Source organism: Stigmatopora nigra, chromosome 9 (assembly GCF_051989575.1).
Source record: "Stigmatopora nigra isolate UIUO_SnigA chromosome 9, RoL_Snig_1.1, whole genome shotgun sequence".
In the NCBI taxonomy this organism is placed as follows: Eukaryota; Metazoa; Chordata; class Actinopteri; order Syngnathiformes; family Syngnathidae; genus Stigmatopora; species Stigmatopora nigra.
This window is the reverse complement of record NC_135516.1, coordinates 2,037,084-2,050,448: the sequence shown is the minus strand read 5'-3', so window position 1 is coordinate 2,050,448 and position 13,365 is coordinate 2,037,084. Positions and strand designations below refer to the sequence as shown.

Genomic DNA, 13,365 nt, shown 5'->3' with positions numbered 1-13,365 from the left:
GTCCATCCCCCAGCCTGACCAGTTCGAATCTCTGCCTACCCCCAACAGTTGAGCTAGTTTTATTAACAGAGGGTCATGTGACCTAGGTACAAACTTTAGGCGGGAAGAGGAGAACAAAGAAATGGGGGTGTCGTGATAGATGACACCCCCCAACTAAAAGGTGTCATGATGGAAGTTTCCACTAGGTCATGCAAAATTCTTTTCTAGTTGCTACACTATATAAACCAAAAGACATAATAATAAGCATAAAATACATTCATACTTCACAGTCAGAATCTCCTGCGACACCGAGGTGTTGCCTCTTCTGCTGCGTATTGTAACAGCTGATCCCATGTGTGACAGCGTAGGCATGGCTGAATGGTTCCAAAAAAGAAGTAGCCAAAAGAAGCCAGGCTAACAAAACAAGGAAATTTTTAAAAACACTAAAATAAAAAGTATAACGTACAAAGTAAAGTAAAAAGGACTGTATTAAGAAATATTAAAATGTAATTCAAAAAAAGATAGAATGGCTGTAAAACACAAAAAGCATAAGAGTGTACAAAGCTACTGCCACTGGCTCCCGCGTGAACGGCGCCATCTTGGATGATTATGATATTATATGAGAAGCAATTCAGCAGTTCATTACAATCAAGCCAAAGCGTCAATAGGATACCTAAACAAGGTAGCACACTATCAATTTGAGGAAAATGTCGAAATAGAATTGTCTTCTATGGGGACTGTAAAAGTGAAAGAAAACATGAATAATCTGGAAATATTTTCGTTTAAAATGAAGTGTAGTTTCGGCAAAGTCCAACAACGTTTCCAATGCAGTTTTGAAGTGAAGTATTTGTGTTAGTCGTTATTTGTGGTCCTTACAGTTTAAGAATAGATAAAGCATGATTTATGGATGGTGGATGTTTCTTAATCCGAAAATGATGTTTGTAAATGATGTGGAAAGGTGTTTTACCTTACAACTAATCAGCCATGCGGTGCGTTTAGGGCATATTGAGGAGCACTTCACAGAAAATATCCCCAAGAAGATGTGGCAGGGAATACAACAGATTACCAATTACAATGACAATAATAAGGTGTCTGTTAATGCAGATGCCTCACTAGCAGAGGAACTGAACTGTTTCTTTGCCCGCTTTAAGACTGACAAATCAGATTCAGTCTCAACACATCCACCACCCTGCAGCAGTGTACTGTAGCTTCAGGAACATTAAGTGAGACAGGTACTGCGGACTGTGAACTCCAGGAAGGCTTCTGGCCCTGACGGAGTACCTGGAAAAGTGCTCAAAGCCTGTGCTGACCAGCTGATGACATCAGCAGCACAGATTTGGCCCCACTCCTCATAAATGGAGTATGTGTAGATAGAGCCCAGTCCTTTAAATTCCTGGCGGTCCACTTAACAGACAAGCTTTCCCGGTCTACCAACACCATGGCAGCAGTGAAGAAGGCCCAGAAATGTCTCTATTTCCAGAGGGTACTCAGGAGGAACAACTTGGACTTCTGGTAAACTTCTACAGAGCCACTGTGGAGAGCATCCTGGCATACTGCATTACAGTGTGGTACGGTGGGAGCACAGCAGAAGACAGAAAAGCCATGCAAAGCGTGATCAACACCACCCAGAAGCTCATCGTCTGCGCTCTGCCCTAATTGGATGACATTACCAGCCTTTGCTACCTCAGCAGAGCCGGCCGGGAACATTGTTAGGGACCCATACCACCCTGGTCACAACCTGTTCCAGTTGCTGCGCTCTGCTAGACGTTACAGGTTTCACAAAGCATGGACAAATACACTTTGGGACAGTTTTTCCCCAACGCCATCAGGACTCTGAACTTGCGTTAGCACGACACAATTAACCCCCACGCCCCCTAGCAATAATTTCAGGGTGTGCAATAACTATATGCAATATCTTAGATTGTGCAATATTTTAGAATTTACCTTGCCAGGATGAAACTTTTTATATTTTTATATTAGTTATTCATGGTTTTTTACTGGGAAAACGCACTTTATTGAGTACCACCACCAATTTTGTTATACGCACCTGTGTCATGACAATAAAGACTTGATTTGATTGATTTGACCTCATGTAAAAACAACGATTCATGCTTCAACTCTGTTTTGAGCTTTGACAAATAAAAGATTGAGTTTACATGCTAAAGAAATTGAATTTTTTGGATCTGACAGCCGTTTCTGGCCACCATAAAAAAATCTCAGCTCTCTACATTCCACGTTTTGGACCAACGTAGCGAGAGAATCTTAACACACACACACACACACACACACACACACACACACACACACACACACACACACACACATACTTCCATAAATCAAGCTTTATAAGCATGATAGAAAAATGGCTTTCTCAAACAGTTGCATTTATGGAAATCCTGGCTTTCTGAACTACTTTATCCCCATCAGGGTCATGGGGTGCTGGAGCCAATCCCAGCAGTCTCCGGGCCAGAGGCAGGGTACACCCTGAACCGGTGGCTGGACGATCGCAGGGCACAAGGGACGGACAACCATGCACATTCACACCTGGGGGCAATTTAGAGTGTCCTTTCAGCCTACCATGCATGTTTTTGGAATGCGGGAGGAAACCAGAGTACCCGGAGGAAACCCACACAGGCCCGTGATTGTTATGACCATAATTGTGATTCATTTATTTATGACAGGTTGCACCAAAGATCAAAGCCATGATGATGGAGACAGGAACCACCATGGTGGGCTACCAGCCTCAGGGTAATAAAGTCAACTTCTTTCGTATGGTCGTTTCCAACCATGCGGCCACCCAATCTGACATCGACTTCCTCATTGATGAGATTGAGAGGCTGGGTCATGACCTGTAGACCTCTCTTCCCACCGCTTCTGTGTTCTTTATGTTGCATTTCTATAGCAGATCCCTTTGATTATATCCCATCTGAGGGGAGAATGCAACAATAAGACTGAAATAGCCACCACCCTCTGCACATACATTTGTCCTTTTGCTGTGGTGTGACATGCTGTAGTTCCAGGGTGTGTGCTGGTGGAAAGACTCGTATTGCGTGTATTCAATCTAGTGTCATTTAATGTAGATTGTCGTTGAATGCATGAGTGCGTGTGCACTAGTGTGTGCAAAATACACAGATAGTCTGACAAAGCATCATAAAATTATTGTTATCTATACAGCAATGCAGGTAGCGTGTGTTCTTTAGTATTCCGAGGAGGATATTTATTAAGGATAAGATAATATATATGTGAGCACAGCATAAATGTTATATGCAGATAGGAACTTTCAGCTACTAACACCTGACCTGGCAGATTATGACAATGAAAAAAATGTTTGCAGGTATTCTCTGTGGCGTCGGTCTTAAAATGCTGTCTCATTGTCTGTTTTATGCAAATATGTGTTATATTTATGTGTTCTTAACAACTATTTCATATTGTTATTTAATAGACAATATTGCATTTTATGCTGCAAAGATTCAGGTATTTTAATTTAAATATATCTTTGTGTTCTACATGGTGAGAATTTGTATTATGTCAAGCAGATAACATTTAAAAAGTAGTGAATGTGGCCCAAAGAAAGAATACAGTGGACATTTTGCAAGTCATTATTCCTCATGTATATGTTGTAGATGTTTGTAATGTGTTACCCCCAACGGTGATATAATTTCTATCGTGCATCAATTTATGTGATTGTGAGTCTGAATGTTTGAGACAACTGGCGCCCTTCTGATGAAATGGAGAAAAATATCTATGCATTAACAATTTAGCAAGTTGCATAGAGAAGTGAGAATGTACTCGCTTCTTGAGAAAGGATAGCAAGAATTATGGAATTTGTTGGAATTCTATCACATTTCATGGAATATAGTATACATTCATTCATGTTTCATACCGTGCATCCCGGAAAGGATTGCAGGGTTACCTGAACCTAACCCATGGACTGACTTTGGGCAAAAGGCAGACTACACCCTAGACTGGTCGCCAGTCAGCCTTTGGACACAGAGACAAACAACCATCCACACTCACAATCACACCGCCACCAGCGGGAATTGAGCCCACGCCTGCCTGGACCGAAGTGACATGGGTGAACATCTACACCACAAAGGGGGCTTTGGAATATAGTATTTTTTTTGTAATAATTGTTGGTGTATTTGCCGTGTTATGGTAGCTCAAGGAACTATCTTGTTTAAGGAGAGCCCTTTGTGTCTTTCCTCTGGGTTCACATTTATTTCCTCCATTATAAATGGATTTCTATAATAACAGGATGAGGTAGAGATAATTAATTGAACATCGATGGCAAACTGTAGCCATGACAGAAGAATTGCATTGTTCATATTGAAACATGTTGCTGTAAGAAACTCTAATTTGTGACCAGTATGGTTTGAGATGTATTTAGCTGTAAAAAAATGTATCCAAGAGATTATTTAGTGGCACTATGAAAAACAGCCTCTCTAAATAATGTTTAATAAAATCTAATAAGTGTATGAGTTATTCTCTTTTTTCATACCTTTGAGTGTGACCATAGTACTACAAACAAATGCAGGCTGTCAGGGCAGATGTGCCTATCACCCAAACACAGGTACACACTGTCATCATGGCAGACCTACTTAAAACAGCTAAAGCTTTCTTGTTTTGCCCTCAAACCACAATTTTCACTTATGCATCCTGGACGTTTATCCCATAGCCTTCACCGTTCTCTACTCCCACGCCACATTTATCGATCTTCCTATGCTGCCCCCTCCCAACCGTTGCTCTTTTTTGGTACACCGTAATGAAGACAAATCGCCAACATTAGAATTTTCATTGTGTCTGCTTCAGGGCCCTTCGCCCACGATCTCAACATGATCTCAAATGGCCACATATAAATATACTTCATTCAAGATAAGCACTCTCCGTTGTTTGTTACTTTGTTAACTTTGGTCCCAGTTTTTGTATGATTGTTTTTCATTAAAATCCTGAGTTGTACACCAGCACTTATGCCGCCTGTTTCCAGCATCTTGTATCCTGGGTTCTGTCCTCGCTGCGCACTTGAGGCAGTCATGAAAGAATACTCCCACCACACAACGAATCCAGTGATCAGCGGCCAAAGGTCTCTTTTTGACTTTTCACGGGCTGCGCCCTGGTGCCGGCTTTTTGTGGACCCCTTCTCCCCGGAGACTTCCCCGGACAATGAGTCAGCGAACCCCTACAAGAATGGCGGCCTCTTACAGGTACCCACTCCGGCTAGCCTTCCATGTATTCCCGTTTTAGATAGCCGCTCATGTGTCCCAGTTCCGGTGCCCCGCTTCTCTGCGCCCACCCAGGTGCCCCACTCTTGTACTCCCACCTCGGCGAGCCTTAAATGTCAGCACAAATTCTTAACTGTCCGAAACCGATCAATTACTTTTTGCCCTTCAAATGACTGAAACGTGTCTGTCCATGGACCTAGTGACAACTGTCAGTTTTGCCTGTATTGAAGACACACTCACTGGTCATTCGACTAGAGTTGCAAGAACATCGCGCTGAACAGAACTCTACTAATAGAGCTTTGCAGTCTGGTAATAAACCCATTTCCTACTTAAATTGATCTCACTCTTTCTTAGCCTGCTCCTGAAGTTGTATTTTCAGACCTATCACCTGCCTCTTGCATCCTGACTTCTGCCCTCAGTACGTACTCTAGGCAGTCATGATATTGAGATAGTCAAGCGTCCATTCACATCCCCAAATTTAAAACTTGCTTATAACTTTAGTCTTGCTGCATGTTTTGCAGAAGAGACCTTTCTCACCCAATTGCACCGCTTGTTCTTCTATTTGCACATACTCCGATAGCCATTCCGTCGTAAATCCATGATAAAGAGAAAGAGAAAGATCAACTCTGATTTCAGATTTAACAAATAAAAATTGAGTTTACACACTTATAGAAGGTGAAGAAATTCAATCACTCGTCTATTAGGATCCGACAGCCGTTTCTGGCCACCATAAAAAACACCACATTGGCTTGGACAAACGTAGCAAGATAATCTTAACATACACACACACACACACACACACACACACACCCATAAATGATTATTTATAAGGATTATAGATTAATGTTTCTTGGCGTTTGTCAATGACTTCCACTCTCTGAGTTGCGTTGCAAAATGGCACAGAAAGAAAATCTTTATTTTTTTGCAATTCAGGTTTGATTTTATTTTGTGCGCTGCATTTGTGCGCTGCATTAGTTTGCTGCGTACAGAGAACACAGGAGTAGTGCAGAATTGCTTAGAGGAAACAGTGGCGCTAACCACTTGTCGCCCACCCACAATGAAGGCCTGCAAGATTTTCATCACAAGTGTCAGCCTCTTTTGCCATACTATTAGCGAAAGCATTCCGCATGGAATTAGGTATAAGAATTCGCATCTTGATTTTGGATAGCGGAAATTTAATCCATAAATCTGACGTCAGCTGTTTCCCCATTGAGGAGAAGGGTGATTGATTTTCTGCTGTCTAGAAGAAGGAAGCGAATCCATCCCGCCGGACGCAGAGCACATCTAAGCGGCAAGGCACTTTTAAAATGAATTTGTAAAATCCAATCCAGCATGAGTCTCCGTCTTTCTAGAGAAGAAAGATGCTCCATTAGTCGGAGAAAAAGTTGCTTATACAGTTCCCTGTGAGTCGGGGAAGCGTTCTCAGTGTCGGAGAAATACGTAAAGGAATACAGCAGGATCAAAGTGAGGATCCACAAATTCTGGTTTGAGAGAGTAACCAGACAGAGGAGGAGGTCGCACCTCCCCGCCAGGGACTCCGGGGATTGTGTTAAAACTATAGAAAAAATTTTATACTGTGCCAAGAGAAGGAAATAGCACAATATAAAGAAAAATATATAAATATATAGAATAATAACTCTAAAACTTGCAAGTAATCTTCATAAGGAGAAATTAAAACCGGAGCACTTGTGACACTCGTAAATCACGTCGTTTGCCGTGCAAAATAAGAGTATAAACGACTATTTAGGCGGGTAAATAAAACGGGATGTCCCTAGAGAAGGTGAATAAACACCCCCGTAAATAAAAAGTAATAAATGCGTTATAGGAATAGCGGAATATACAAATATAATTTTTGAATAAACAAAAATCTTCAAACAAAAGAAAATTTTCTAAAAATGGGTTTAACAAAAAGCAAAGAACTCTCAACCGACGTGAAGTTTATGCTGAAACATTTTCTTGATAATTGCAGCTATATGAAAGAGTGGAGGAAGAATAAAGACAAAAAGTGGGATGGGAGACTATTGGAGGAGCCATTACAGGCCATAAAGCGTAAATTGCAAGTCGAGAAGGCTATTGAAAGAGGAAAAAAGGAGAATATATGAAGAGAACTTCAAGATATTCAAGTTTGGATTGTTCTGGCCCAATTAAGACAAAAACAAAAAATTATGAAGAAAATTAAACAAGCTGAACAAAAAACAAGTATGGCAGCTTTGATTGATATTAGGCCCCACAAAGAGACAGTGCCCCCCTTCTATGCCCCCTCTTCGGACAGGCCGTACCAGACATTTTTACAAGCCAAGGACACAAAGTGGGAGGGGGACCTGAAATGCACCCACAAGAGCAACATCTCAAGCTACGAAAAGCCTCTTACATACCACACGATGAAGAAAGGCGGGGCGAGCCACAGCCCACAGGTGCCACTGCAGGACCAGCAGGAGTAATCAAAATGCAGACGAGAGCACAAAGAGAAAAAATGGGGGGAGGACAACTCTACCATCACTTGATAGCATTTAAAGGACCTCACACTGACCCACAGTCATGGGCACCAACAAGCCAAATGTATCCCATGGTTGAAGTTGCAAACCCACACTACCATTCTCGTCCACCGTCCAAGGACCGAGTCTGAATGCACCGAAGCATGCAAGGGACTGGGAGACCCAATAAAGAACCCAACTGAATGGTCAAATAATTTTGAACAGCTGAGACAAAGTTTCCATCTGAATGGAGCTGAGACAAGAAAAGCGTTCACCATGAGTCTGGGACACAACTGGGCCAGAGTGAGAGGAACCTTCAACGAAAGAAACAACCAAGGAAAATTTCACCCCCATGATTCACCAGACCTAACGCTGCTAGTGGAAAGAGTCCTGATCCGAGTTCGAGACACGTGGCGCCCAACACCATGTTATGACAAAATCAGAGCTACAAGACGGGAACAAGGAGAAGGAATTAATGAATTCAGAGCAAGATTTGAAGAAGTGTTCTAAGCGCACAGTGGGATAACAGAAGACCGAAATGAGCAAGGAATGTACCAAGCCCAATTCAGACAAGGGTTCCTGGAAGGGCTCCAGCCCTAAATTAATGGTTCGTGTAGAAGTACTGTGTCACATACCGAACCATGCCAATGAATCAACTAATGGAGTGGGCGATTTATGCCGAGAAGAGACACCGCAAAAAACAGGGAAGCTCAGAAATTAATACTCTGACCCAAGCCATGACCTGATTGGTGGACCAAGAGTCATCAGAAGTATTCTACCAACGAGAACATGGACGAGGAAGAGGCCGAGGAAGACACGTTCGACTAAGAAAAGTAAACCCAGATGACAGGTGTTACTTGTCTTATCTCTACTAAAAACACAGTCGAAGCAGCTTTTCGGCGGGAAATAGCTTTGAAGAGCTTGGAGAGTAGTCACACTCTCCGGCATCTGAATTGTTGCATCCTCCGCCTCTGCAGACGCGGCCTTTAAATTTCATTCTATCTGCCTCAGTGTGTGTTTCTGTGGTCGAGTTTAATGAAGTGTTGGCCAGTAGCCCCAACAATGGTTTGTATTTTTCTGGGGCTGTTGAAAGTGCCTTCTGTTCCAGGTTCTCCATGGAGAAACCACACAGGAAGGCAGAGAGTGGATCTCCCATGGCGAACCCTTCTTTTTGTCAGAATGTGGTGTTTCTGAATTGAAAGTAGAGTCATATCTTGAGGTACAAGCTTAATGCGTTTCGGGACCGAGCTCGTATGGTGATTTACTTGTATCTCAAGTCAATCCCATGGTTCTAGTTCACCATCTACTAACAGAGTAACAAATAACTATCTAGTGGTTATGATGTTCACGAAAATGACACATTATTCAGCTTAATGCGTTTCGGGACCGAGCTCGTATGGTGATTTACTTGTATCTCAAGTCAATCCCATGGTTCTAGTTCACCATCTACTAACAGAGTAACAAATAACTATCTAGTGGTTATGATGTTCACGAAAATGACACATTATTCAGTACAAAGCAGCGTGCAGAAAGAGAGAGAGACGGCAACACGCTTGTAATATAAGATAAACATAAACTTACCGTATTTTCACACCTACAAAACGCATTGTCTTATATTTTCTGTTTTTATAAACTTACAGTATTTTCACACCTACAAAACGTCTTATATTTTCAGTTTTTTTGTCAATAAATTGGGTGCCTCATCGGATAAGGTGCTAGAATAACACTAGGCTATAGTATGTTCTGCAACCTGATAGCGTGTTTTTAAAGACAGCATGGGCAAAACTAAGTTTGATCGGTGGTGTGCCATCAGGGCCTCCAAGGCCTTCTCTATTGGCCTAAGAAATATTTGAATCACAGACTGATGTTAATTATATTTTGTCCATGATAACTTATTAAATAATTCCAAATTGTCTGTTAGCTTCCTTTCATTGCCTTTCCCCCTGGTGGCACTGCTTCCAGATGTGTGTTTTCATATTGAAGCATTTAATCAATCACATTTCAGCCATTATTTATTGGCAGGGTAGGAAATCTGCCTCAACGCCTTCACAATCAGTTCTGTATGCTCTGCTGCATTAAATAAGTGTTAATAAGACTTTTGCTTTAACCAATCAGATTTCGAGTTGGCCACACCACAATGCCTTCTCAGAGGCGTAGGGATATGTCATTGCCTTCTAACAGGCGTAGGGATACGTCATCGCTTTCACCAACTATGATTGGCTAGTGATAGCGTGCACTAGCCAGAGCTACCAAACGGTATCAAATATATTATTGTGTTGATTCAATAGCGGTTTTGTCAACCCAAAATGGCTGAGAGGGGAGAATAAATTGATTTTTTGCACATTTACTGTCAAAGCCACTTTCAAAGCAGACTTATTAAGAAAAAAAAAGCTGGAAATCATTAAGAAAGGTTGGACAACTCCAAAGCAAGCAAACCTGTCACAACCGGGAACGAACATTTTCAGCACTAAATCGAATAAAAACATTTGGCAGAAATTCGACAAAATAGGCTCGACTTTCAGCATTAGCTTCGATGGAGATAGGAAAGGAAGAAAGAAAAGAGGAGGGATATTGTGTACAGGTAAAAACGAATTTTGGTGAGTAAAATATGGCTATATTCCTAAATAATATTCAAATTGTATGAGGTCATTTTTGTTGATTTTTGTATGTGTCGCAGCTGTAGTTGCAAGAGAAGTTATATAGCCATAAAATAGTTTTTGAGGGTTGGATTGATTCAGACATAGCTGAAGGCGTCGCTAGAAAGTTCACGGATCGCTGCTGGGTTTGATAGTGCTTTATTGAGGTAAAAGTTACACAAGTTGCTTTTAAGTTTATTCATTTATCTGTGTTAAAAGAAGGCTCTCCATCTCATTATGAATGTCACTGTGCAGCTTGGAAACTAATTAGTCCTTTGGAAAGCTTGATATCCTAAATGGCTTCCTTTTGCTTCATGATGGTGCATATTGTTGAAGTACTCCTCTTGTATTGGTGAGCCAGCTCTGTCCTGTGTTTTGTTTTTCCATAATTTCGTGCTGAATATCGATTGTGATCTTACACCTTTTCTTTGAACTAACCTTCATTGCACCGACTTGTTTTGAACCATTGTTTTTCCTTTAATTCTGCACTGACTAACGCAAAAAAAAGGCAGAGAAAATGCAACCCTCTGCCTGTCAGGAGTGGATCGTTTGGCCCTCCTGGCTTGATGGCATTTTCTGTTCAGCTGTGTTCACTTACTTGATTACGTTTTCCTGGGTTATTTAAGGACTATGGTTATTATTAGTCGGCGTCGGATCGACTCTTCGGATCATGCGGACGTCACTTGCGGATGTCAATTCAAACCACGCCATGCCACTCTGAGACGTAACCTTCGCCGCTTCGTGAGACATCATGTTTCTTTTCAGTTAGATTTGGTCGATTCAAGCCCCTGTTGTTTCATAAGTTTTTGTTGAGTTATTAAACAAAGCCTACAAATGAGAACAAACGGCCTCTTTCCCTCCGGCGTCACCGTGTATGGGTAACGTTTTCTTGTTTGCCAGGTAGCGTGGCGCGACCGTAACACTACCCAGTGCTCCTAGATATCTTTACACGAAGGAGATGCGGTGAGAAAGACCGTGCGTTGTTATCATAAGCAGCCTCTCGCGTCTCATTATCTCATATCTCAAGTCAAATGTGTCCTCGCAATTTTACTCGTATCTAGAATTTCTCATATGTTGGTTCACTCATATGTTATTACTGTATGTGGATGTGGCAATGAATTGGACTAACTGGGTAATGTCTCTTAGTATTGGATTTGTGCATTTTTTGAGTGTCCTGTCTGCTTTTAACCTGTGCTGTACTATCTGAATAGTGGCTTGTGTTGGACGGGGGCTCGGCGGCCCTCCGAGCAGCCAGGGTAAGGTGGCCGCCGATCTTTCTGAAATTCTGGTGTCTGTTCAGGGCAGGTTGCTCGGCCATCGCTTAAAGAAATGCCCACCTAACTGGCCTCCCCCATTCCTCGTCAATTGTAGACGTGGACGCCCGCTGGATCGCCCACTCCCACTCCTCGTCAAGTGCCGGCGCGGACGCCCGCCGGACCGGCCACTCCCACATCTCTTCACGGGACGGCCGTCGGACTAACTTTTGAGAACCCAGCCCCCTTCCCCTCAAGCGGTTTCTTTGTTATGGACATCCGGCTGTGAGGCGTCTGTGATCCGTCCTTTAGAGGGAGGGTTACTGTTAGGGTTGCTTGGTTTTATGCTTTTTTCCCCTAGTGTCCTGTCTGAGTGATTGCTCATTGTGCTCAGCTGTTGTTTCTCCGCCCCTGTGTATTCCCCGCCTGCTACGTGTGTTTCCCAGGTCTTCCTAATTGTCTCGTCAACCCATGTGAGTCTATTTAAACCCCACTGATTTTTATGTCATTCATCGGATCGTCTGCTTTCGTTTGTTCTCACAATGTTTCCTCGTTATCTCGATCCATGGTCCATGTGCCTCGTGTCAGGTTTAAGACCATATACATTCAACAATATCGGAGCAGAGGAAACACACAGCCAGTCGTGATGAGAATTTAACTCACTTCATATGAAGGAGGGAGCCAGAAAAGTTAGCGCTGGGAGATATGTCTATCTTCCAGCGTAACCAGATCGAATCCCTGGCAACTCCCCACAGACAAACTGGTTTTATTAGCACAGGATCATGTGACAGAGACAAACTTAAGGCGGGAAGGTGAACAAAGAAATGGGGGTGTTGTGATAGATAACACTCCCCCTAACTAAAAGGAGTCGTGACGGGAGTTACCACAAGGTCGTGCAAAATTCTATTCCAGTGACTACACTATATAAACCAAAAGACATAATAATAATAAGCATAAAATACATTCATACTTCACACCTCGTTCCTCCGATTGCCATATCTTCCTTGTCGGATTTTGTTTTGTGATTCAATTTCTAAGTCTGTTATTTTCTAAAATCCCCACCTAAGTTGTTAATTCCGATAATAATCCTTACGCACAACGCGGCATATATTTACTCACATATGGCCCACTTAAAAGTCTAAAATGTTCCCCAAAGTGGAGGGGGAATATTAGTCGCTGCAAAAGGTAATATCTTGAGCCCGAGCTCAAACCCGACCCGTCCGGGATTTCGGATCGGGACTGTTACTCATTATCGGGCCCGTCCGGGCTTCTCTCGCAAAAAATAAAAATAAATAAATAAATTATATATACACATACACACGTGTACACATACACCCGTATACACATACACACATACACGTATACACCCGCATACACACGCATAAACCCGCATACACACGCATACACCCGTATACATCTCTCTCTCTCTCTCTCTCTCTCTCTCTCTCTCTCTCTCTCTCTCTCTCTCTCTCTCTCTCTCTATATATATATATATATATATATATATATATATATATATATATATATATATATATATATATATATATATATATATATATATATATATATATATATATATATATATATATATATATCTGTCTCTCTCTCTCTGTCTCTCTCTCTCTGTCTCTCTCTCTGTCTCTCTCTGTCTCTCTCTGTCTCTCTCTCTGTCTCTCTCTCTGTCTCTCTCTCTGTCTCTCTCTGTCTCTCTCTCTGTCTCTCTCTCTGTCTCTCTCTCTGTCTCTCTCTCTGTCTCTCTCTCTGTCTCTCTCTCTGTCTCTCTCTCTGTCTCTCTCTCTTTGTC

General features: G+C 42.1%; 1 protein-coding gene across 3 annotated transcripts in view; it reads left to right on the top strand.

Annotated features, from left to right (window-relative positions):
• LOC144201196 (glutamate decarboxylase 1-like) overlaps positions 1-4,454 on the top strand; it is a 39,743-nt gene extending 35,289 nt beyond the window's left edge. For all 3 annotated transcript variants that reach the window (XM_077723641.1, XM_077723640.1, XM_077723642.1), the window contains one exon: positions 2,661-4,454. In XM_077723641.1, the coding sequence (XP_077579767.1) occupies positions 2,661-2,834 (174 nt within the window). In that variant the 3' untranslated portion in view covers positions 2,835-4,454. The remainder of the gene's footprint in view (positions 1-2,660) is intronic.
• The last annotated feature ends 8,911 nt before the right edge of the window (positions 4,455-13,365 follow it).